General features: G+C 40.7%; 1 protein-coding gene and 2 non-coding genes across 5 annotated transcripts; 2 read left to right on the top strand and 1 right to left on the bottom strand.

Annotated features, from left to right (window-relative positions):
- Nucleotides 1-534: 534 nt before the first annotated feature.
- LOC121859498 (soma ferritin-like) lies at nt 535-23,084 on the bottom strand. 3 transcript variants are annotated; one of them, XM_042356341.1, is made up of 6 exons: nt 22,618-23,084; nt 13,537-13,714; nt 10,087-10,311; nt 8,966-9,052; nt 3,277-3,419; nt 535-3,236 (listed from the first exon to the last, which is right to left on the bottom strand). In XM_042356341.1, exons 1-5 carry the CDS (start codon nt 22,680-22,682, stop codon nt 3,321-3,323), a joined length of 654 nt encoding a protein of 217 aa, XP_042212275.1. In that variant the 5' UTR covers nt 22,683-23,084; the 3' UTR covers nt 535-3,236; nt 3,277-3,320. The 3 variants fall into 3 exon arrangements, with proteins under 3 accessions (XP_042212275.1, XP_042212274.1, XP_042212276.1); XM_042356340.1 differs by having other exon boundaries at nt 535-3,419; XM_042356342.1 differs by lacking the exon at nt 8,966-9,052 and having other exon boundaries at nt 535-3,419.
- Trnan-guu lies at nt 4,692-4,765 on the top strand. The gene has a single exon. It is a non-coding gene; the product is annotated as a tRNA-Asn (tRNA).
- Nucleotides 4,797-4,870, top strand: Trnan-guu. Its single transcript has one exon. It is a non-coding gene; the product is annotated as a tRNA-Asn (tRNA).
- Nucleotides 23,085-27,790: the final 4,706 nt, after the last annotated feature.

The raw sequence follows: 27,790 nt of genomic DNA, 5'->3' as shown, positions 1-27,790 counted from the left end.
ACATTGCATGCATAAATCATTTTATATTTTCTGTTTTGGAAATGAGTGATATTTTTGAATAGCGTCTCTCCCTCGAGTACACCCAAACACTTGTTCGCCCCATCACTAACATAGTTATAACTAATTAACAATTATTTTTGTTGTTTTCTTAGTGCAATTCCAAGTTCTATTAACACTTATAAGTTACCTGAGTATACGAAAATCTAGATTTGCACCCAAATACACTGTTTTTCACTGCTTTAAACCGGAGTATTTGTGCACCAGCGTCACTGTTAACGTACACTAGGCGTCGCTTCCAATACCCGGCCGAGAGTCTACCTCAACCCCCCCAACGAGCGCAGGAAATACTCAAACGACTATAGGTGGATTAGTAATTGACTAAAGCAATACCAAAGTGTATAACGGGATTCAAAATTATGATTAGTAAATGTCTTGAAAATTGGCAGATATGTTAAGTACAGTTCACCTTTTCACCAAAGACTTACAGTTTTACTTATCATATCCTGGTTACAAGAGGAACAATAACACACACAGTTTTAATTTATCTTATTGAACAATATATATCGATATAATAAAACACTTGAACACATTCAGAGGGAAAGCTATATTAAATTCCTAATAACAACATATGCTTCAGAGATCAATTATCACACTTCATATAATTCAATCAACCAATAGAACTTGCAAATGTAGGTATTAACAGATAATTGTTCTAACATTTATAAATGCTGAAGCTGTGGTTTATTTAGATATAATTGTAATTATCTTCTCTTAGTTTAATTTGTACAAAACAAATCGCTCCCCCCTCGAGAAAAATATTATTTTTCTAAAGTTATAGTTCCTTCCTCCCGCCTACCGTACAAAAATAGCAAAGCATCATACGATAAATATATACTAAAATATATTCCTTCACCTATAACATGAGCCAGATTTTTACTACAGTCACCTCCAGACAAGACAAGATAAGGCATTGAATCTCCGCTCAAACATCAAGCGCCTAAAATTTTACTCAATTATCAGGCAAGTTTTTAATATAGCAGCTATACCTATGCTGTCATGTAATATAAATAAAACACAACTAAAATCTTTGTATATATATAAATATCATCCAATTACGAATTTATCTCTCCAGGAGGAATTTAGTAATATAATAAGCGGAGTTCCAACACTTATTTACTGTAACTGCAACAACTAAATAATAAGATCAAAGCAACAAAGCAACATACAGTTTTGACTTTAATATATCAACAAAAAGACTCAAATTATTCTTAAAATGTATAAAAACAAAACGAAATGGAAATAAATCAATAATATCAAGACGTGAAATATTTTTTGAAAATATGAGAGCTGCCTTTAATATCTTGTATCGGTGATTTTTTCAAGATATTGCACATAAACTAATATTTAATAGACTAATAATAGTGTACTAATAATTTGTAGCATATATTAAGGAAATAATTCACTCTTCATCTCACTGCATTCAGCTTTTAAAGTATTTGCTTATCCTGATAGATTACTGTAAGAAGAGTTTCTGATAACTGTCATGGAGACGTCAATATTCACTAATATACATAAAAATATATATATAAATGTGTATATATACTATCTAAATCCAAACACAAGCAATATTATACCTAGATAGAGGCAAATGAAGCTATATGTTGTCCCAGCAATATATGACGCAGAATAGTTTACATAATGATAAGATTAAACTCCCGCCAGAATTCACTCTTGTTAGATTCGAATTCCTCTATATTACAATGTCTCATAAGTGCCAAAGAGCAGACAGTAAAAGAAAGATAGACAGATAGACAGACTTAAATATATCTTAAGTATTTTTGTAGGATATAAATGGAAAGAAAGGGGATAAACTTAACTAAACAAAAGATGCTAGGTGTAATTATAAGAGGCTACATGACTACACTAGTACAATTATGAGAATACATTTTTTTTTCTAATTCAGATAAATTTGCTCAAGATGAAAGGTATAAGGGAATTCATGTATAAGGCAGTGTAAGTATAAAAGGTTGAGAGTATAAGGTAGGGTAGGGATAAGGGGTTGTAAGTATAAGTTAGGATAGTAATTATAAAGAGATGAGATAAAGTAATACAGTATAAGTGAGAGTATAAGGCACCAACAGTATAATAGGTAATATTTATAAGGAAAGTACAAAAGTATAAGATAATATAAGGCACTAATGATATAAAGATAATTTATGTATAAGGTATTGGATTATGTTGCACGTTGCAGGGATTTCTTTTATTTTTTTTTTGCAACAGCCTCAAGCATGACGGCGGAACTTGCTGACGTAATATATACATTAACTCAACAGATATGTACTGTATTTAAGCTTGACATAAAAAATAGAGATTTGTTTCTAATATATATATTTAAGTGTTTTTAATCAGTCTTAAATTAACAACCATTCATATTTTTTTGCTTAGTTTTCCTAAATGGTGTTTTTGTATTTTCTTATTATTTTTTGTTGCTTTTAAACTCAGAAAATTTCTTCAAAAAACAAAAGATCTACTTTTTTCAGTGTTTATAAATAACTTGTAAAAAAAATTTAAGTTATATGATTTTTTATATAATCATAGACGGACCTGCTTCTTGATATGTGATTTTTGTCTCTAAATGTGGACCACGGTTGCCAGCCCTCAGACATGAAAATGGCAATTTGATTAATGGTTCCTTAGTAATTACTTTCGTTTCATTTAATTTTTTGTTTTACAGAGATAAACTTTAACCTCACAAGATTCTCTGATACCTGTGTCTATTGTCGCCTCCACTAGAACTTGTTGTGTTGAGTGTAAATGAGTGTGTTGTTTCAAGCAGGTGTATGGGCACCGGATCTGTTGGCTGTTGTGATGGTAGTCTGGTCCTGGTGAATGATGCCTGGTACTTTAGAGTGGAACCTGGTACTTTTGAAGGGTGTCTGGTCCTGGTGAATTATGCCTAGTACTTTAGAGTGGAACCTGGTACTTTTGAAGGGTGCCTGGTCCTGGTGAATGATGCCTGGTACTTTAGAGTGGAGCCTGGTACTTTTGAAGGGTGTCTGGTCCTGGTGAATGATGCCTAGTCCTTTAGAGTGGAACCTGGTACTTTTGAAGGGTGTCTGGTCCTGGTGAATTATGCCTAGTCCTTTAGAGTGGAACCTGGTACTTTTGAAGGGTGTCTGGTCCTGGTGAATGATGCCTGGTACTTTAGAGTGGAGCGTGGTACTTTTGAAGGGTGTCTGGTCCTGGTGAATTATGCCTAGTCCTTTAGAGTGGAGCCTGGTCCCGGTGAAAATGGTGCCTGGCTCTATTGGTACTAAGATCTAGTTCTGGGGAAGTTTATCGAACATGTACTCGCCTAGGCCTGACCCTACACGCTCAAGGTTGGTGATGTATTGACTAATAGTGAAGATCTTCTCCACCTGGAAGAGAAAAAGAGACATGGGTGAGGTTTAAGAAGGCTATATATCACCAGTCCTCAGCTCAACACACACATACTACTAAAATAATATATACTTTAATGGAATAATAAGAAGAATAGGAGTTATAAGCACAATAAATGATAAAAAATAATAAATATAACGTAACAAGGTCATCACTACAGGACTCACAACACACACCAATGGGGAGTCATCACTGGGACTCTACACAACACCGATAGAGTCATCACTACAGGACTCTACTAGCACACCAATCAGGGTCATCACTACAGGACTCCTGCACAACACACACCAATCAGGAGTCATCACTACAGGACTCTACCTGCTTTACACCAATCCAGGAGTCATCACTACAGGACTCTACACAACACACACCAATCCAAGGAGTCATCACTACATGGGACTCTACATAACACACACACCAATCCAGGAGTCATCACTACAGGACTCTACACCTTTTACACCAATCAGGAGTCATCACTACAGGACTCCTACATAACACACACCAATCAGGGGAGTCATCACTACAGGACTCTACACAACACACACACCAATCAGGAGTCATCACTACAGGACTCTACACAACACACACCAATCAGGGAGTCGTCACTGGACTCTACACAACACACACCAATCAGGAGTCATCACTACAGGACTTCTACACAACACACACCAATCAGGAGTCATCACTACAGGACTCTACACAACCCACACCAATCAGGAGTCATCACTACAGGACTCTACATAACACACACCAATCAGGAGTCATCACTACAGGACTCTACACAACACACACCAATCAGGAGTCATCACTACAGGACTCTACATAACACACACCAATCAGGAGTCATCACTACAGGACTCTACACAACACACACCAATCAGAAGTCATCACTACAGGACTCTACACAACACACACCAATCAGGAGTCACCACTACAGGACACTACACAACACACACCAATCAGGAGTCATCACTACAGGACTCTACACAACACACACCAATCAGGAGTCATCACTACAGGACTCTACACAACACACACACCTTCCCTCCCAGGAATAAAACTCATACGCTACATAATTTATTAATCATTCATACTAGGATTATATTGTCTACGGTATCATAAAATAGTATAATGTAGGTTAATGAAGATGAGGAAGTTAAGTGGAGAATTCAAAATATGTTCTTATAACTTTTAAGTGTGGGTAATCCTTTTAAGTGTGGTTAATCCTTTTAAGTGCGGGTAATCCTTAAGCCTCCGTGGCACAATTGGTTAGCGCGTTCGGCTGTTAACCGAAAGGTTGGTGGTTCGAGCCCACCCGGGTGTGGGTAATCCTTTTAAGTGTGGGTAATCCTTAAGCCTCCGTGGCACAATTGGTTAGCGCGTTCGGCTGTTAACCGAAAGGTTGGTGGTTCGAGCCCACCCGGGGGCGAATGTTTTTCAGGTAGTAGGTAGAAAGGCAGCTACCAAACAGGGAGGTACTTCTGCCTGGGAAGATATTGGAAGCATAATGTGTTGTCTAATGGTAGACCCTGCTGCCATATGGCATCACGAAAATTGTGGCCAAGTCCCAGGTTACTGATCTGACTTTCTGCCTCATTTACACACAATTGCAGGGTCTCAATTGCTTCTCTTACTTTGACAACACAACATACATATATTGTTTCTCACTTATGATCTTTTTTTTTTAATTTCTTTATGGTTCCATATTATTATTATTATTATTATTATTATTATTATTATTATTACATTTTCGGCCCCCAGGCCCCGATGTGGGTCAGTGACCTGTGTCCGGGTGGGCTAATACCCGTAAAAAAAAAAAAAAGTGTGGGTAATCCTTTTAAGTGTGGGTAATCCTTTTAATCGTTGGAATTATTAAGGTTTAATTACCACAAACAGTGGGAAAAGTAACAGGAGGAGGAGGAGGGAGAAGAGGGGGAGAAGGAGGTAGAGTAGGAAAATTAGGAGGTAGGAGGAGGGAGAAGAGGGGGAGAAGGAGGTAGAGGAGGAGAAGAAGTAGGAGGTAGGAGGGAGAACTCAGACCATGTTTATTGATAACCACAACCCCGGCTCAATGCTGCTGGTAAGGTGCAAGTTGTCTCCGTATAGACCACCAGCGTGAGAGTTCAGTGACCCGGCCTAACAACAGTGGCTGATCGGAAATGACTCACGGGGGGGGGGGGCAATAGACTCTACCTAATGTTGTTGTATCTATATTAACAAGTACCTAATGTTGTTGTATTTATATTAACAAGTACCTAATGTTGTTGTATTTATATTAACAAGTACCTAATGTTGTTGTATTTATATTAACAAGTACCAAATGTTGTTGTATCTAGATTACCAAATATATAAATAACTCTAATATAAAAGTTACATAAAGGGAATACAAAAAAAAAAATTCAAAACTAAATTATAATGAATCAAAATAAACAGACTCATTATTTAGACGGAGTGACATGTTTAGTATGACAAGTAACCGAAGTATGACTCCCCCTTGGCGCCAACAACAACAACAACAACAACAACAACAACAACAACAACAACAACAACTACAACAACAACAACAACAACAACAACAACAACAACTACAATAACTACACCTACAGGTCAATACACTTAAACACGACGTTGACAACACTTAGTATCTTTAGGTTAGGTTAGTTTAGAGTTTATTGACTAGATACTGAATAATGTATATCTATATGTGTAAGTAGAGTTCAATGGCCAGTTAATAGAACACACACACACACACACACACACACACATTGACGTCACCAGATGCCTCCAGGATGACCAGAACAAGAATGTAGTGACCCCTCGTGTCCAATCACCGAAGACAAACACACGTACACCTGGTGAATGTCAAGGCAGCACGCACACTCACACACACACACACACACACACACACACACACACACACACACACACACTTCTCACTTACTTGGCTTCGAATATTATAGAGAAAATTGCCTTCAACAAAAAACTAATTACTTCAGGTGTTTACAAAATCTACCTGAGCCACGTCTTATCGTAAGTGATAATCAGTGCTCTTAGTTACCTGCCAACGTGTTAATGAGGTCGCCTTTGTACAGGTGAGATCCAATGTGAAGCTGAATAATGATAGTGATTATAATTGATAGTGTTTTGAGGCGAGATTATGGTTAGGTTAGGTTAGATTAGGTTAGGTTATGGTTATTAGTGAAAAGTTATAATGGATGAGGCTATTTTCTTAACATAGTGGTATAATAGTTTTGATTTGTGTTATATTAGTGTTATTATTCTTCTCATGGATCACCTGAAGATTCACCCCGCTCCCCTTGTGTATTTCACCTGCTGATTAACTATCTTAACGCGAATCTAGTCGAACCTAACTTAATCTAACCTAGTTAAAACTAATCTAACTTAATTGAATCTAAACTAACTTAACCTGACCTAAGTTAACTCAGCCATCCTGTAAACCGAGCCTAACCACCTAGATGTAAACCTGAACTAACACACTACACTTCTACCCTACCCTAAGCTCCTCCCGGACTGTACAGTAACTCGCCGTCCGAAGCTCTACAACACACTGCCAGGCGCCACGGAGCAAGAGGCTATTTATACACACACTGCAGTATAAGGTTCCATCGGGTCTGAAACAGTGGAAGCAGAGATCACCAATCACACTGGACTACCAACAGCACCCACCAGTCAAGAGTACGTGTGTGTGTGTGTGTGTGTCTTTGGTGGATAAGATTGAATTTTTGTTTTTCCTTTATCAAATCGTATGTATTTGATATGGTTTTAGGCATTACAGAATACAGTATGAACTAAATTAAATAGAATAAACATTAATTTCAAAGCCTGAGAGAGAGTGGAGAGCGGGCATCAAGAACCTATCGGCCGTTGTATCATCACTAATGCATTGTGTGCGTCTCCCAGCTATACCCGCCAAATCCTCCTGGGTGACTAGGATAGATTCTCTAGAGCTTCGGTAAAGAACAAATTTAGTAATACTCTATAAAATAAACTATTTGTTGTTTGTAATATATATTCCTCCTTTCATACTGTAGCTGATATAAAACCAAACGTGACTGATTACCTTAAGGGGTCGGTTAAATAATAATAACATTGACATTTATGACCACTGAGAGCAACGAGTCAACTGTGGATATGTTTTTTTTTTTAATTTCTCTTCATCAATCGTTACATGTTTTCTCGGCGCCCGTCACTGAGTAGCTTATCATAATGAGGTCGACGTTCAGATACCGATGATGAGTCACTTGGGAGTTCTTGTTCTGATCTCAAACTAACTTATAGGAGGAGACTATCAACATTGTGAGTCCCAAGGAGAACTTCACTCACTCACTGATTCGCTCCTTCACTCACTTATTCACTCAGTGACTCATTCATTTACTCACTCACTCTAGTGTTCAAGTGAGGCTGGCAAGTTAGGATCAAACAGTACTGATGACCCGAGAATTATAGACATAAAAACAAATGCTAGCGTGAGGAAGGCAGAGATAAGGAAGGATCTCACCGCCAGGGGTCGCGACAAACACTGAGCTACGTGTTCTCTGCTCTAAGATTATAATATGTCCTAGTATTCTCTTATCGTCGTAAAAATAAGTGAAAGTGAAAATCTTGTAATTGTTTTCTTCTATTAATTAAACTGGAATACTCTTGGTGTATTTATAGTGAAGTACACACACACAATAATGGTTGCCCCTCGTGTAACGAGGATGGCCGGCCCTAGGGCCACCTAGGCGTGAATTTGTTTAAGGTGTAGAAGCTGTCGCCAACACAACAACCACACCCTGAGTTACCGAGTTGTATGACCCAGTGTCAAGGAGTAGTCCGAGAAGACCGGACAACTCGCCAACTGCACTGGCTAACCATTACCCCGGAACACGATCCGCAAATCGATTAACATCCAGGTCCCCAATTACTGCTGGGTAGACAGAGGCAAATGGCGTAAAGAAACTTGTCCATAGCTTCATCCTGCCCGGGGATCGAACCTTCGCTTGCGAGGCGAGCATGCTTACCACTACACCACACATATGTGCACACACAATAAAACAGTGAGAATAACACAACAAGTTGATCAAGAATATGTTAATGGTGATAATATCACCATTATGTTGTGAAGAGTTTAAATGTTCAAAATGTTAGTGTGAATTATCACTATTTTAATTATCTTGTTAGTTTGTTGGTCTAATTAAGAGAGAGAGAGAGAGAGAGAGTTTGTGTGTGTGTGTGTGTGTGTGTGTGTGTGTTATACGAGGGATGTCGATCGTGTGAATCTTTGTGATTATGGAACCCGGAGTTAGTACCAAAATCTCCTGACAGTAGAGGGTCGACTAGCTGGTGTCTTGAGTGTGACTTTGGGGCGATGGTGCAGGCAAGCGTGGTGATGGGAGTGTAATTTGAAAAGGATGAAAGTTAGTTTGGGTGAAGGGCGTGTCAGTAAGCGTAGGGAAGGAGGGAAGCAGGCGAGGGCGTTAAAGTCAGTATGGGAGGTTGTAAGTGGGCGTGGGCGTGTTACCTGGGGGTTGAGGAAGGCGGTCTGGATGTAGGTAGCGGCGTGGACATCCTCGTGTTGTAGCGCCACCATGTGTAGCTCCAGCAGCGCCTGGGGGAGGGTCCTGCGTTAGTGTCGCCCCCACTAACTGTACTCTACCACACCAACCCTCTTGATGTACTGATCCACCATAACACCTACACACCCCCTACACTACACACTCCTCCCCTACACTGCTACAGTACACAGGCCTCCATCACACACACACACACACACACACACAGTGATCAAGGGACGTGGCTGAGGGTAAGACTGATCCCGGGTCAACACCTGCAGACCACCTGTGACTCAGTGAGGGAGAACAGTACCAGGTGAACAACAGGTAGGTGTGTGTGAGTGAATCAGTGAGTGAGTGTGGGGAACATGCATGTATGTATTATGTATGTATGTATGTATGTATGTATGTATGTATGTATGTATGTATGTATGTATGTATGTATGTACGTATGTATGTATGTATGTAAAGATATGTTCCTTCATGGCAATAATAAGAAAAAAAAAACACATGAGAAAAGATATTGTATTCACTCCTACATAAAACATATACAGTATAATTGTATTCAACAAACTTCACTACAACTACTGTATTACTACGATAATTCTACTGTTGTATAAAGTCCAGGTTAACTTTTATGTACTTAGGATCCATTTTATTTTGTTCTGGGTCAAAGTTATTGTTCTTTTTATGGTAAACAAATATAAGTGTTATTTATGTTATTATTATCAGATAACACGTGAGGGTGATCTTAGTCCATCAGACGATAATAAGATAAAATAGTGTTAGTGGATGAGATATACCCAGGTTTGTGTTACCTCTCTTTCACTTAGTTGATGCAGTTTATGGCCTCTCTCTCTCTCTCTCTCTCTCTCACCTGGTTGACACTCTTCTCCAGGTCTAAGGCTTGAATCATGGTCTCTCTCTCTCTCTCTCTCTCACCTGGTTGACACTCTTCTCCAGAGGCTTGAATCTATCTCTCTCTCTCTCTCTCTCTCTCTCTCACCTGGTTGACACTCTTCTCCAGATCTAAGGCTCATGGTCTCTCTCTCTCTCTCTCTCTCTCTCTCTCTCTCTCTCTCTCTCTCACCTGGTTGACACTCTTCTCCAGGTCTAAGGCTTGAATCATGGCGTCTCTCCCGCTGCCCCACTCGGAGTTGCTGGGTGCAGTCACGGGCTGGAGGGTGATGAAGCCGCCCCTCAGGTTCTGGTAATTCATCAGGGTCTCAGATCGTTCCCGCTGCTCCTGGGTCAACTGCTGGAAGAACTTCTGGAACCCTGGCAGCGCAACGTCACACCTGCCGAAGTAGTGTGCCTGTCGGAGGGAGAGAGGTGAAGGGGTGGGGGTTATGGTGAGTGACTGAGAAAAAGGAAGTGTTTTTTTTTGTTCTTCATTATCTACTCCTTCTCCTCCTTCGTATTCATATAATCTCTTTTTTTCAGTTTCTTTTATTCTCATGTTTCCTTCTATCTCTTATTTTCTTTTAAAGCTATATTAGAATGCTGACCACATGGGTAACGTATGGACAGTGACAGACAGACGGGCTCAACGAGGACCCTGTTCATCTCTAGAGACCGTCAACACCACCATCAGGCCTTCGTCAGGGGGAAAAATGTGTCTCGGTGACAGAGTGACACACGAGGCTACACCTTGTGGTCATGAGTGAGTTATCTAAAAGTGAGTTCCATTGAGGAGTTACTGAATGGAAGAAGGAATTTGAGGACCCCGAGCATATTCTGGCTACACGACGCGACAGGGTAGAGCATCGCGTCGCATCAGTAAAACAAAACCGACGTAGAGGCAGCAGGACCCACGTGAAGACAGGGTAGTGGGGGGGAGGACCATTGACCGATGACCAGTACAGGGTGAGCGGCGTCCTTCATGCCACTGACCGCATTTAGCAGCGCCTGAGTCACGAGATGTTACGCCCCCTTGGCTGACGAAAACCACCAGGCGCTGCTTCGTGGTAATCACGCCCGACCAACACAAGGAGCCGCCTACATTAATTTCCTACAGGCTGGCACGTACCCCCTCCCCTCACCCCCCTACACCAGGCTGCCCCGTGGTGCTCTCTCAACAAACGTTAACACTTCTAATCTCAACAGATTATCTAGATTAATATCACAAAATCTATGATAATTAATTTCTCTCACACCGCCCTGACTCACTGCACGAGGGAGACTGAGATCCCATGTTGTGATGTGTGTGTTGCTTATACTCTTTCTTGCACTCACCTCCAGAACTATACTCACCAACCCTCGTCATGAAACACTTCCTCGTATTAGTCTAATGCCCTATACTCATCCTAGTCTCCCAGTAAACAGAATCAACACTACCACCAACACCTGAAACACGGATCTTGAGTCCATCAATAGATACACAAACTTTTACACTCTTACAGTCTCTCAGAAGATAAAATCACAATCCAGTCTTCATTTTTCTTCACCCAACTACACCAGCTTCCAACACCAATATCCTAAGTAAGTCTCACCTAACCACTTCCCCAGGAGCCACGACAGCCTAGAATTACAGAAAATATATCCAAAACAATAAGGTTCTTCACTTTCAGGTTGGTCTAAACTGTAGTACCTCCACTTAGCATCTTACCAACACAACACCCTTGACAGCCCCCCCTCACCTGGGATATGACTCTCAGGTGTGGGGAGAGCGTTCAGGTGTGTTAATCATCATTACTAAAGACTATATTCTCTCTACCAACACCTTATTAACGCTGGTCTATCATTTCCTTAATATATTCTCTTTAAGGTAGATAATATTTCTCGTCATTTTCTTTCCTTTTAATGGTGATTCATTGGTTAGTGCGGCCAGTGTATAATGCTATAATGGCCACCTGATGCACACACACACACACACACACGCACACACACGCACGCACACACACACACACACGCACGCACACACACACACACACACACGCCAGTGAGTCATTATCACAAACTCTTCCCACTTTAATTCACAACATAAAGAAAACATTTAGTTAAGTTTATTTATATTCCTCATTTAACTTTGTCTTTATCTCAGGAAAAATACTTACTCCTCCTATACCTCTTAAGATCTTTAGAGTAGAGAGAGAATTTCATAATAATGTTGAATGCTAATTAACCTAAGGTGGCGACGAGACTGGGTGATGATAGCAGGCAGCATTATCGTCTGTCGTACTCGGGAGAAGATTCAACTCTTGTATACTCTAATTGGTAATGAGCGTCGGGTGCCACTAATTACCCCTAAAAAAGTTCCATCAGTGCCATCATCATCCCTCCCCTGGCGACAACTAGTGATGACAGAATCGCCTTAAAACTGTCCTTCCCTCAATCAGGTCACAGCCAGACAGTGGTTGGATCGTCTACCTAGCGCGTCAAGCAGGCAAGTCTCGTGTTTCTTTCAGACAATCAAACCTCACATATTAATTGGAAGAATTTGACGTAAGGTTCACTTGTAGGAGTCGTCCTTGGATTATGTCATGTCCTATAGGAGTGTTGTGGCTCTTTCTCTCTGTCTCAATCTCTATTTCTCCCTTGTTAGCACTGTGAACTTATGATTAACTCTCATTCTATCTATCTATCTATCTTCCGGACTCTTCAATTATCATATTACCAAGGTCGGTGAGGCAACACGCCGTGGGAGGAGAGAGAGAAGTAGGAGGAGGTATTCCCTTGCTCCTCTCCTCTAGTTTGTTTACCTCAAGGCCAACTGGACATTAAGACAAAATTGATGGGTGGCGGAACGTGTGAGGGCGAGGAGGAGGAGGAGGAGAGGGGTGTCAGGTTAGGAGGACAGGGGTGTGGAGTGAGGAGGATGTGAGATAGGAGGGAGAGCAGGGTGTGAGGGTGAAGAGTAGGGAGAGGAGGAAAAGGTGGGGGAGTGAGGTGAATAAGAGGAGGAAGGAGGAGGGTGAGAGGGTGAGGAGGAGGAAGACGAGTGGAAATATTTTATGCCGGGATTTGAACGACTTCTTCGCGTATATAGTCTTTGTTAATGATAAAAATGATAAGACCGTATAAACTAGACACAACTATTTGTTTAATCATCCTAGTTTAATATCAATCACGTTTACTGAACGATAAAACAATAAACACTATCAATAGGGGAATCATTCGTCTCTTATAAAACAAATGAAAATCGACCATAACAAAACAAACCGATGTTATTTATAAATCCTTCCTCGTAAAACATCAACACCACAACAAGTTCTTCTCGATTTCGTCAGAGGCCAAATTTCAGTGTCCTTCAGGAGGTAAAACTGCATAAATATATACCCTGACGGACGCCTCAAACCTGCCTCGCCTGAGTGTGATGACGACCATATAGGTATTTAGGGCCTCAGCGTTTCAGAACCAGTTTAATGCGTGTGTTGTGCTGCGGCGTAGAAGTGTACGTAAGTGTTGGGCAAATAAAGGCGCCTGGTTTATGAGGAGGCCATAACATACAGGCTCCTCCTCCTCTAACTCTTGCTTCATCGGCCTGTTGTTGGAATGATCCCTTAACACACACAAAAGAGCAGACACCCTCACCACTCACCATGCTGTTGTAGACGTATCCAGCATGCATGAAGAAGTTGATCTGACGGTTCATGCCAGCCTCCGTCCTCTCGTGGTAGTTGTGGCGGCAGCGTGACAGAGACAGAATACTGTTGCTGTAGCCGTTGTTATGGTCGTCATCCTCGTCCGCTGGCATGTCGTCCCGGAATCTATAATGGCTGTGGAAGAAGAGACGAATTTGAGGAGTTAGTGACTTTAAATTAATGGTGCACAAGCAGCAGTAACGAACGTATCTCTTATTACCGTCCTAGGTTCAATCCCCAGGCCGGGACAGATGTGAGATGGGTTTTGTTATCCAGTATGAAACCTTACCAAACATGACAGGTTTTCTCCGGGTACTGCAGTTTCCTCCTGTATGAACACTGAACAATAAATATCATAATAAAGTAACAAATCACAGACCAACCTCCTGAATGGCTAGTAAACTGATAACTGATGAAATAATAAAAAAAATACAAACTTATTCTTGTTACTTATGCTGAAGAATTTTTGGTATAGTTTAAACTGGTTATTTTATTTCCACATTCGGACGAGTCTGGTTTTGGGAGAAGAGAAATCGTCAATGAGAATACGTTTTAGGTTGTCTATCTAAGATGTGGTTATTATTATTTTTTGCCCTGAGACGCATAACGTGTTTTGTTCCAGTGAGGTAGAAGCTGTATCACTCTTGCCTCGCAAGCAAGATGTCACGGGTTCGATTCCCGGGCCGGTGGAAGTTGTTTGGACATACTTCCTAGCCCCCATTAGTCCCTGTTCACCTAGCAGTAAAGTAGGTACCTGTTGTAAGTTGCGAATTCGTATTCAGGGAGTTGTTGGAGGTTCCAATAACTTGACATAAACCATTGACTCTTCAGGCTTCTACGCCCTTGACTCTTCAGGTTTCTACGCCCTTAACTCATGAGACATAAAGGCAAGCATGAACTTAGCATGCTTCCCTGTTGGGCGCTGTAAACGCTTCACCTTACACAAGGATGTAGGGGCGTGCCCAATAAAAAAAAAACATCGCTATCGTAACACGAATAATGAATAAACGCTCGTAACGAATATAATACACAGATACAGATGGATAATAATCACTGGTTACTAAACATTAATCACGGGATGGATCGTAAGAATGTCGGAGAGGCAGCGCTGGGCAGGAAACATGCACTCTCAGTCCTTCAGTCAGTTCGGCGCTCGTAAAACTGAGTAAAACTGATGTCTAAAGGAGAAAATAAGAGAAAGTTATGTAGGAGAGACGAGAGAAGAACTAACAGAATCAGAGGAGAGGTAATACAGCCATGGGTGAGCAACAGCAGCCGCCTCGCTAACAACACCCACCCCCACCCCACCCCACCCCCGTGCCCCCTCCTTGTCGGCGGCATCTTGAGTCGATAATCATGCAGATCCTGAAGCCTGTGTCGCCCTCATGCCTCCCGGGGTTAATTTTCTCTAAGAAGTACATTTGCATATATGAAGAGCATAATGCATACACGATGAGAAGTAGCAGAAGGGGCTGGGAGGGTGCAGGCGGTGATGACTTCTACCGTGTCTATTTTGTCTGAATGAGGAGGCACCGTCTGGGCTAGTTGTTTACATTATCTTCTTGTATAATGAAGTAGACCAGTTAAAAAAACGCTGTAATTGGTGGACGCGTCGCTTGGTTAATTAGATTTGAGTTGTTACTCTTTTCAGTATCTCCTCTTCCTCCTTCCTTTCCCTCCCTCTCCCTCCTTCCATCTGTATGTGTGTGTGTGTGTGTGTCACCAGGCTCACACCACACAGTCACCAGTACACTTGCCGTCACTAGGTCGTGGGTGGGGGTCGTAAGGTTGACGCCAACTCCCCCGCCCCCCCACAACCCGGATTTAGTCTGGGTTATAAAAACGGGTGAATTAATTGCTTTGTCGACCATTTCTGTCCGCATGAAGTGTATAGTACAGTACTTACCATCACTACCATGATCACCATCACTGTCACCATCACCACTACCCTCAGCACCACCACCACCACCACCACCACCACTTCCGCTACAGTACTGCTAATTTAACGAAAGCTTAGTCGTACTTTAGGCAAGTGAAGCTTTTCTGTATAGCGTTACAAAAAGAGTTCAGTTAAAATATTGGTGAATAACGTTACCTAGTATATTAAGTTATAGGAAAAATATTGTTTTGTATGTCGTTATAGGGGAAGGTATTAGTTTTTTAAGCAACCGAAATAAATCGTTAATATGTCTGTCGTGTACATCGTAAGGAAATCAAGACGTAACAACAAGCAAGCAGTGATGATAGATTCTCCTAGTGCCCCGTGGCGTCAGGGAGGAACTGACTGATGAAGGCAGACATGTTACAGCATCAATCCCGCCGCTGAATTAAACGCACAACAGACTGTTTCCTTTACACTAGACTTTAAGATAAATGTAGCATAATATATTGACGAGGTTTGTGACGATATAGTTATGGAAGAGAATGACATAGGGAAAATAATGCACCACAACGCGATAAATGTTTACATACGCGTATTGTTATGTTAAATAATAGCTAAAACTGATGGTGGTGGTATACACAAGAAAATATTTATTCTACATATACTCATCCTTAACAAATGATAAGAATGAATATAAGAAATAAAATATGAATAATGTAGTATAAACTCTTCGACTCATTTTGACAAGTGAACTTAAACAAATGAAAGTTGTTTACATATGACAATGATATAGAGCTTCGTGTGATAGCTACTGGTTATGGCGCCAACTACACCACCAGCACACCACAAGAACCGATGTCTCCACTGTTACATCCTCTCACCAAAAAAAAAAAAAAAATAGTTCAGGCGCAGTTACAAACATGTTAAAAGGACATCAAGTATTTAAAAGATCGTAAAGTTCATCTAAAGTTGCGGTGAGTCTAGTAATCTTTTAAAACTCCATCATGTTTTGGACGATGAAAAAAAAAAATCACTAAATTGTTGCCAAGATCGCGTACGTCTCCCCCCCTCCCTCCACCCCCTAGCCGGTGACGACATGAACGAGATTTAAATTTTAATGGTATACTGTATGTTGCTCAAGACGCCGGGTCAGACTTTCAATTTATTTGCAAGGGCCGGGTAAATATAGCTTCTGTTCAAAATAGTTATTTAGGACAATAAACACAAGCCAGCCGGACTTTTTAACTTGGTCAACCCAATGATCTTCGGTGAGGTTTGGTGTGAATGATGTTGCTCCCTGGGGGTCCTTGCCCACAGTAACACCAAATAGGCTTCGTGCGTGCTGAGGCTATTTATTATACTGTATGCATATAACACATACACGGCCCTCGTAACAAAAACCTGTTGAAAGCCGGACCTGGAGTTTATGTATTTTATTTACATGTTACTTTTGCTTATGGTACTGTTGTCCCTTTTGTTGAATTAGTTTGTGTTGTAAAATAACTGAACTATCTTCGAGTTTCGACCTATTTCATCCTCTTCACTGTTAACCAGCACAGTACCTTGGTTCCCACCTGACCACCGCGGCCATCTATGAAGAGAGCCAACTAGGGATCAGAAGTGCGTCTCAAGCCTTTGACAGACTGCAGAAACTATCAGTGAAGCTGCACGTATATCGAGCTGTGATCCTTCCCACCCTGCTGTAGGGCAGTGAGACATGGGTCACATACAGGAGGCACCTCAAGGCACTTGAACTTCGAGCTCGCTGGGAAGACAAGAGAACAAATGCCAATACTCTCGCTGACACCAACTGTAGGAGCCTCGAAGCTGACATCGTCCATGAACTACTACGTTGGACTGGCCATGTTACCCACACGCACGACAGTAGACTGCCAAGGCAGATATACTCTACAGTCATTTAAAGAATGATAAAGGTAATGCCGGCGGACAACGGAAGATGCAAAAGGATACTGTAGTCTTTAAGACACCTGGATAAGTGTCGTGTCGACTTCAGCACCTGGGAGGCGATCACTCCACACCATAACGTTTGGAAGAGTACTACACAAGACAGAGCAAAATACCTGTAAGGCTGAACGACATTACGGCAAAGGCTAAGGTAGGAAAGACGTTGTCGCCGCCCCTCCCGCACTAGACGTAGTTCGCCACACGGACAACCTTTGCAGACCACTCTGCCGATACCGTATTGGCCTCTTGAGCTCAGCAACCAAGGTGACGCGCCTCTAAGAAACAATCCTACCATCTGTGTCACCCCTTAAATGATCGTCCTACTTAACACCGAGTAACAGCAGAGGGAGGGTCTAGTGGTGTCGTCACCCGTTACATAACTATGAAAGCTAACACCATTTATCTCAGACCTCAACCATGGCGTCTACCAAGATACTTAAGACACATATATGCGAGCGTATGTATGTATGTGTGTTTTTTGCTTGAATACACATGAAAATATTTGTTTGTGTGTGTGCGTGTGTGTGTGTGTGTGACCATGAGAGTGTTTCGCCTTACACAAATTATTAGTCATTAACGTAGTAATATTTACCCACATACAGACGCGCCCCACCCCCCCCGGCACTATTATGGTCGGTCATCAACGATCTGAACAATGGAGGTGAGTGAGTCCTTGAGGAGCACCGCCCTACCCTCCCCTGCCACCCCTTACCCTGCCGCCCTCCTTATCCCTGCCACCCTCCTCATCCCTACCACCCTCCTTATCCCCTACCACCTCCTTATCCCCTACCATCCCGCCTTATCCTACCATCCGCCTTATCCCCCTACCATCCCCTTCCTTATCCTTATCCCCTACCACCCTCCTTATCCCCTGCCACCCTCCTTATCCCCTACCACCCTCCTTATACCCTACCACCCGCCCTATCACCTATCCAAAACTCCTCTTACCTCTTTGTTCTTCTTCATTCCATCTTTGTCCTCTTACCCCTCCTCCTCTTCTCTTACCCCTCCTCCTCTTCTCTTATCCCTCCTCCTCTACTTCTTTGACTCTCCCTTTTCCCCAAGATATACGGGACCCCTTCCTACTCCTCTTCCTCTTTCCCTTCGTCAAGTTAACAAGAGCACGACATGGGCCCTTACTCAGTCCTCCTTAACGACCGTGATCCTGACGACTGATAACAAGAATAACCCACCACTAGCTAGCATCTCTCTCTCTCTCTCTCTCTCTCTCTCTCTCTCTCTTACATACATACATTACATTCCTCCACCTCTCTCTCTCTCTCTCTCTCTGTCATTAAGGAAATAAAAACAAGAGTCAGCAATGGATGGTCGACTTCATTCTCCCTTCACACACCCAACACAACACAACACACACCCAACACAACACAACACAACACACACCCAACACAACACAACACACACCCAACACAACACAACACACACCCAACACAACACAACACAACACACACCCAACACCACGATGAACGCCTCCTACTCCTCCCCTTTCTTGTATCTAGTAATGATAAACTCTTGTACATATGATTAATGGAAGTCACTTTGGGTGGTGGTGGTTGCAGGGATCACGTTCTATACTTTATAAACTAGAGGACCCGCGTTCGATCCCTGTACCGGGTGAAAATTAGTGACTTGTTGTTGTTTTGTTGAGTATATGGGAATCACGTTCTGGGGTGTACATTAACAGGAACCACATAGGAAGATAGTTAAGTGATGATAATGATGATGAGTGATTAAGAGCTATTATAAACCATCTTTATTATTATATAAGTTATTTGGGTAGTTAGGTTAGGTTAGATATAGGTTAAATTAGATTAGGTTAATTAGAGAGTCAATAATCACCCAATCACGAGCCATAATGTGATTCCTCATAACGTCACAAATCACGTGAGTAGTTTGCCTTCCTATAACGGATTTATACTTCTCTCTCCGTGTAATCCGTTAGATAGGGGTTTCATATATAACGGACACTTGATATAACGGATTTTCCTCTCCATGTAGTCCGTTAAACAGATATTTCACTAAATTTAAAAAACTACAAATGCTACAAGTTCATTTTTCCTACAAGTTCAGACCAACAGACATGATAGATAACAGATTAACATGAGAATAAACGCTGAGGGGAGGAATAAAAATAGCCTAGTGTGTTAAGTAACGTACACGCCGTTCGTTCATGTCTAATCGGTAGGTAAACATTGTAAAGAAGATGTAGCCACTAAGACTTATTTACATATTTAATGAAGCATATAAATAATTAAGTTAGTGTTACGAATGATGTATGTATGACTGTCCTGACGTAAGTGGGACGTATTCTAGACTAATTTAATCTAACCTAGTTCAGTCTAATCTAACCTAAGCAAGTTCAACCTAACCTAATCTAGTTCAGTCTAAACTAACCTAAGCGAGTTCAACATAACCTAATCCAACCTAGTTCAGCCTAATCTAACCTAAGCTAGTTCAACCTGACCTAACCTAACCTATTCTAGTTCAGTCTAATCTAAGCTAAGCTAGTTCAACCTAATCTAACTTAACCTAACCCAATTCAGCCTAATCTAACCTAAGCAAGTTCAACCTAATCTAACTTAACCTAACCTAGTTCAACCTAAACTAACCAAATTTAATCTAACCTATCCTAGCTTAAACTAACCCAGTCTAACCGAAACTAACCTAAATTTGTTCAACCATACCCAACCTAGCTCAAACCAACCCAACACCAACCTAACCTAGCTTAACCTAACCCAACTCGACCTAATCAAACCTAATCTATTGTACAACCTAACCTAAACTAACCAAATTTAACTTAGCCTAACAAAAACTAATTTAACCTAACTTTGCCTAACCCGAGCTACCCTACTCTAACCAGTCCTAACCAGATTTAACCTAATATGATTTAACCAAACCCAAAATAACTGGCCATAACCCAGCCTAACCTAATTTAACCCAATTTAACCTATTTTAATCTAATCTGACCTGGTCTAACTTAACCTAATCTAACCCGATCTAATTTAAACTTAATGAAACCTAGCATATATACATATATAAACAATTATTAAACACAAATAACTCATTAACATCAGTAAAATAATCATGACAGGACCTACATAAACAACCAATCTTAAAAAAAATATATAACACTTTACAATTATGTGTCAAATCTTCAACTGGCATTATGTAAAGATGCAAGAAACCGTGAATACAAGCCTCGCCAAGCCCTAATCCTAGCTGTTGGGTGTCCTGTGTGTCATGGTACCGATTACTGGCTGAGAGGAGGATCAAGATAACATTCACACATCCAGTCAGAAAATAAACATTCCAACCCCTTTAGTGTCAAGTACTGTAGATGCTCCAGTCCACATATAAATACTATTAACACTAAATAATGGCTTCTCTATCGTACAGGGAGCTATATATTTAAATAGACTTTTTATTAATGTGTAACGATTGTTTTATCAGTGTAATAGTTCAGTATACTTATATAGTCGGTTTGTTGATCATAATTTGTGACTGACGCGCGTGTCGTTCCGTGGATGTAAACAAACAAACCCGCGCGCTTTTTTGTGCCCTCTGCCCCACCATAGTAACTTAACGTGATGACTCAGTACTGTATTAGCAACTGAGGGAATCTTGAAGAATATCCCTTTCGTAAAGTTAATAATTGTTATCCTTCTGTGACCTTTTTATATGGTATAGTGAATATTATCGTCATATTTTCCTCAAATACCATAATTATTCCCTAAATATTACTCCAAATTAGCTGCAGTTTACGAGTTTTAACCACCAGATGCCTGTCTCCACCGTAACACCACCAGTTGGAGGTACTAAACAGGTGTTGTATCCACGTGAAACACAACTCATTCGTTTATCTCACCAAAGGTACAGCAAAGCCTACCTCTCCCACCTACCCCCCCCCTCCTCCTCAGTGTTTGCAATCTCTCTCTCTCTCTCTCTCTCTCTCTCTCTCTCTCTCAGATCAGTACAAGGTTTGGAAGCTTAATTTATTCCCATCACCACAAGTACCTATAGATGTACCGATATCTGAATAGTTGTCAAATTCCATAGTAACAACCCTTAAAATATTCACCTGAAAACACACACACACACACACACACACACACACACACTTGCGTTCAGGGATAATTGCAACATGTAATTATAACACGTTGTCGCGCGTATCTCTCACGAATATGTCAAGGGTTCGAGTCCTACTTCCCAGAAACACGTGAGAATATATGTTGTGCTTTAAGGTTAAATATTATGATTGTCTAAAACGCCTGACATATATCGACAAAAATCACCCACATAAAATTAGTTTTCATTCAGACACTATACGCACAATAGGAAAAAATTATCCACTTAAAGATTTAATGCAGAAAAAACTTCAGACACTCTCTAAACGTAAACAAACACGCAGCACTACTCTCATATGTTTCAGTCAGTATCAAGTTGTGTGGCGGCCGGCCGAGAACAGACATCTTACAGTAACCTCACTACCTCCCCCTCGCTTATGTTACTCCCATTAATATATCAACACGAGACCTAAGAAATATTCCCTGCGTGGAACTCTGTACTGGTATATAAAGTTGTAATTATACTCGTGTAGTGAGATAACGAGATAACAGCTTAAGAAGTGGTTATCATTCAAGTGGATCATCGGAGTTAAGTTAGGCTTGTTATCCTCCATAATATTTATGATCTGATATCGCAATGTTATCTTCTCTTATGAGTTTATTTATTAATGGTTTTAATATATAATGTAATCACTTCTTTATAAGCGTAACTCTAAATAGAATCATTATAACAAAACTTGACTAACTTTCTACAGATAAATTTCATACGGTATTGTTAATTTATTTTTTCGTTATAACCACAGAACTCACACTAATAAAACAAACACCTAATCACATTCCTCTAACCTCTGGCTTCTGGTCTCATATAACACATTGACTCAAGTTCTGTTGTTGGCAAGAATATTATTTTTTTTTTTAAGAGAAAGTGTGAGGTGTCCTGAAGGCTAAGTGTATCTATACCCTCTCTTACGCTCAGCTGTAAAATTCCCAACTCAAAACCTAGTATGAGTCTCTACACACAGACAGACATTGTAACAAGAGATATAAAGTTTTGGTTGTGTCTGTGATAAATTTAATAGTCTTAATTTTTTAAAAGTGTGTGTACTTACTCCTTCCTGGAGGTGGCGAGGCAGGGGACGAGGCTGAGGAGGAGGAGGGCGAGGGAGGTCCTCATGGTGGTGGTGGTGGTGAAGGCGTCAAGCACTGGTCACTCACTACTACTTCTACCGGGTCTCAGCCACTCACTCCACAAGGGTCCCTCCAACGTATATACTGGAGTGTTTTATAGTTAATAATATACCAATGTATACTTTGTTATACTCAGTAAACCAAGACGTTAAACCGATAACAAATGACGTTTTAGGTAATTATAGTTAAGATCCCTTGAACAAAATGATCAGTCTTTTTTTTTAATTACAGGCTGATTAAAGGTTGTGGCCTGTACAGTGGAGCAGGACAGAGTGACTCTCCTTTAGAGGTTGGTATAGGAGGAGTGTGTGGCGAGACACGTAGAAGGGGAGGCGGCGGTGCGTGTGAGGGAAGATACACTGCTTGTGGTGGGGTGACCCGCTGGCCTCTCCTCTATATACTGCCGCCTCGCCTCCACCCTCCTGGCGGCTGTAGGATAACACGGTTCGTGGCTCATTAAACAACATTATCATAATTTCGGCTAACTTGTTTACCTTGACTGTTAACATTATCAACTTTACATCAGACGTCATTCATCCTTCCTCTTATTTAGTTTGTGGGTCATATCGGGTGTTAATGGGTCTCTCTCTCTCTCTCTCTCTCTCTCTCTCTCTCTCTCTCTCTCTCTCTCTCCGTGATTTCTTGGCAGTGTGTTGACGTCACTGGTCTTGGGTTTTTAATTACAGGTCAGCACACGTCACTAACTCACCGGGAAGTAATTGTAAATAAAAGACTTGGTTTTACGACAGAAGAAGGGTAACACACGAGCTTAATGTATGACTCACTCCACACACACACACACGCACACACACACACACACACACACACACACACACCTTCAGATTAACCACGAAACATAAATTTAACGAAACTATATAGAGATAAAAGTCCACTATATCAAGACTGTTAGATATGAAAAAAACCATCTAACTTATTACATATAGAGAGATGTCCGTTATATGGAGGTTTGTTTCACCTCACTACAACTACATAACACCTGAACTTACTATACCTGGTCATAACATAAATTATCACCTTGCTAATATATTGTGAGGAATCTTACCATTAAAACAGTATAGTGTTATAAAATAATCCTTATCTGCTTCATTATAATACTCTGTAAGTATTATATAAACAAAGTATTATAATCTCCATATGTACAGCAACTCAAAAAAAATATCTATACCAAATTGGGTTGAAACAATATGACACAAAGGACGAAGGATTTTGACAACCCGACCGAGACAACAGGAGTCACAGTGTTCATTATGGGATTTATCGATCACCCCAAGTTGAGATAGTTTTTAGGGGATGACTTTACAACTGAATATATAACAAACTTAATTATCCTACATTGTGTATTATCGATAGTTAACTTGAGTAAATAGGAATATATCTTTAAAGTGACTAATAATTAATAAATCATTCTTAATGTTATTGTATTAAGTGGAATAACATAAGAGTAATTATTTTGAGTGTTAATTTTGATAGTCAGTTTGTTGGTTTGTTTAGTCAATTGCCCCCCCCCCCCACCCTTTATAAGTTACATCCGACGTCACTGTTTGTCATGCTTGATGGGTCTACAGTTATGGTAATACTACATGTGACATCACCCTTAAAACCCAAGCCCCTGAGATCCAATTAGAACAACTTTTTCTTTTACTTTTCCCACGTGTGTTTACCAATAGTGGATGGATGTGACGCTGAAGGTATACAATTAAAAAAAGAATTGAGTTTATGTCCATTTTATGAAGAACATGGACAACAATATTGGATTTGACTCATAGGAAGGAAGACGTACAGGTGATGAGGACAGGTGAGGAGGACAGGTGAGGACAGGTGAGGAGGACAGGTGATGAGACAGGAGGAGGACAGGTGAGGACAGGTGACAGGTGACAGGTGAGGACAGGTAAGGTGGACAGGTGACACAGGTAAGGAGGACAGGACAGGTGATGAGGACAGGTGACAGGTGACAGCCACAGGTACAGGTGATGAGGACACAGGTGATGAGGACAGGTAAAGAGGACAGGTAAGGAGACAGTAAAGCAACCAGGTGATGACTCCACTACCACCGGGGACCTTGACTAATTAACAAAAAAGACAGGTGATGTTTGTATATAGGTGTTCATGTGTGTGTGTGTGTGTGTGTGTGTGTGTGTGTGTGTGTGTGTGTCTGTCTGTCTGTATATGTGTATGTTTATATATATATGTACCGGGTATGTATGCATATATTTACATTCTTCCGCATGTCCTTGTTTTAATGCACGTGTGTATGTGTGTGTGTGTGTGTACTGAGACGTGTAATTATCCGTCTCCCTTGTACCACGTCAATCATCGTCTGTGTGTGACCTCCCTCCCTCCCTCCTTCCCACCCACACCACTTCGCCTTGACCTCCACATTGTATCAACTCCCACAAGTGCCCCCCCCACACACACACACACAGATGTTCCACTGATTTAAAGGATTATTTTACAAGTAATCAGAAATAATAACAACAGTACCACAGGTGTTCCATCAGTCTCGTGGTTTATCAATATTAAGAATCGTTTACTTCACTTTATAATTTATTAATGTATATCAATTAAAATCCCACGCTGGTTTAAGTTTATTTATTAGATTATATTTTTTGATAACTTAAATCCAGTTATACGTTACCCCTTCCTGTAAACATACTATGACGTCACACTCTCCTGTAAAAATACTATGACGTCACACTCCTGTAAAAATACTATGACGTCACACTCTCCTGTCAGCCTCCACAACTTACACCTCATTACACACCTTTGGCCCTACAATCGTCACACCTGGGAGATATTTCCGGGGGATAGAGCGATAAACAATAAGAGGAACTACATTAGGTGAGGTAAAGGATATTAGTCATACGCCCGCCACCACTGATCACCTGTAGGATAAGAAGGAACGACTGACTGATCACGATACCAAACTGTCGTCCTGTATTAAGACCGAGATAAGATTGATAATAATGATAATAATAATAATAACAACAACAGCAACAATAAGCACTGATCAGCACTCATTCCCAAGGTTACATAAAACATTTACAAGGTGTGACCCCGGACGATGGAGCATGAAAGGGCCACTAAAACACTTCTTCCTCTCTTGTTTTTTGTCTTTTAAGAGAACTAACACTAATGAAAAATATATAAGATAAAGATATACATTACAGGAACATTAATGGCCGCCTTGTCTTCCACTCAGATATTTTACTTAAGCTCTTCTTCTTCTTCTCCCGCTTCGTTCTTGTTCTTCTCTTCTACCGCTTCGTTCTTCTTGTTTATTTATTAGTATTTCTTGGCTTTAATAACTACGGTCTATTAAACAACTGGATAACATATATAAAAAAAATAAAATAATTGAGATATTTTCTTTGTGTTTGGATAGTGTTCTATGGTGGCCATCTTGGTGACGTCACAGTATGTTTACAGGAGGAGGTGACGTCACAGTATGTTTACAGGAGGGGTGGCGTCATAGTATGTTTACAGGAATGGATGACGTCATGATGTGTTTACAGGAAGAGGTGACGTACAAGTGGATTTAAGCCAGGAATAAAAGCTGTTGGTTGGGCGAGCTATCTGACACATGTAAACACGGATTGTGACGTCATTGTTATATACGAACGGATTGATATTAATTCACCAGTGTTATGTAAGAACGGGTTGTGACGTCAATTAATGTAAAAACAAAAGCCATCACACACAGTACATCCACCACAAATGCAAAACACACAACATATTATATTTCTAAATACCAAAAAAAAAAAATGTTCCTTAGATTCAAACCCATACTTTCTCAACTGTATCACGAAGAGCTCTATCCTGTGTGAACCAGATTAAAGTGTGTGGCCAGACATATGGCCACACACACTCCAACACTACATACCTCTTGGACTGTAAATATAATAAAACCTTATAGGGATAGATCCAAGCACACTGTGTAAGCAATGGCACAGCACTTTATCTCTGATGGCAAGATAGCTGATATACTAAGGCTGTATCCACACTTGGCATCTAGTACCTAATCCAAATCCAAATTCATATTCACACACACACACACACACACACACACACACACACACACACACACACACACACACACTACATAATCTAATCTACCTTAACATATCACACCTCACCACCCACACCTCACCACCCGGACAAAACCTTCCATTCATCATATTTAATGTGTTTACTTATAACTACTTAAATATACTTAGAGAAATACAATCCTGCCCATTCTTGTGTCATGGAGCATAAACACAGGTGTTTGAGGGAGGAGGTGGTGGTGGTGGTGTTGTTGGAGCCTGGTATTGAAGCCTGAATTTGAAGCCTGGTATTAAAGTCTAACATTGAAGACTGGTATTGAAGCCTAGTATTGAACCCTAGTATTGAAGCCTGGTATTGAAACCCTAGTATTGAAGTACAGTATTGAACCCTAGTATTGAAGCCTGGTATTGAAGCCTGGTATTAAAGCCTGATGGTGTTAGCTAATGTTTAGGCTGAGAAACAGGAAATATCATCTCCATTTCTCCAGTACAAACTCTTACATATCAATGACCCAGTTCCTAGCAGCAGCAGTTCCTAGTGTCCATGCTAGCTAATGATTCTCGTAAGTGTTGTAATGAAAGCTATTATACGGCATGTCCTATTTAATATATCTGGTATAGTCTTATTGGCTTTATAATTATTTTCCGTGTTATATTGTAGAGATCTATATTAAATACAGGGTACGTCTCCGATGTTGAAAGTCGGGAAAGGAGGGAAAGTCGGGAAAGGAGGGAATTCCAAGGCAGGGATGTCCAGTGTGGTAAACGCACTTGTCCCCTCCATTGAAATAGTTTATAAAGGTAGTGTGTGTGTGTGTGTGTGTGTGTGTAAGCGCATCACCAATTAACCCAAGTCTGATGAGTTTAGGTTAGGAGCATTTACACACACACACACACACACACACACACACACACACACATCTTATATAGTACCTAGATACTTAATGAGAAGATAAACACCTTAATAATAATAATAATAATAATAATAATAATAATAATAAAGTACCAGTATCCTTCACACATACAGTAT

This window comes from Homarus americanus, unplaced genomic scaffold, assembly GCF_018991925.1.
Source record: "Homarus americanus isolate GMGI-L3 unplaced genomic scaffold, GMGI_Hamer_2.0 scaffold7626, whole genome shotgun sequence".
Taxonomy (NCBI): Eukaryota; Metazoa; Arthropoda; class Malacostraca; order Decapoda; family Nephropidae; genus Homarus; species Homarus americanus.
Note: the sequence above shows the minus strand (reverse complement) of the source record. Positions and strands in the feature narration are given on the sequence as shown.

Bases quoted from the DNA above. Each gene is read 5' to 3' on its own strand.
- LOC121859498 (XM_042356340.1), bottom strand. From the start codon at position 22,682: ATGAGGACCTCCCTCGCCCTCCTCCTCCTCAGCCTCGTCCCCTGCCTC. The intron at 10,312-13,536 runs GTGAGTGGTGAG...TCCCTCCGACAG, and splicing joins GATACGTCTACAACAGCATG to GCACACTACTTCGGCAGGTG. The intron at 3,420-8,965 runs GTAACACGCCCA...TTTCTCTTCCAG, and splicing joins CCGCCTTCCTCAACCCCCAG to GTGGAGAAGATCTTCACTAT.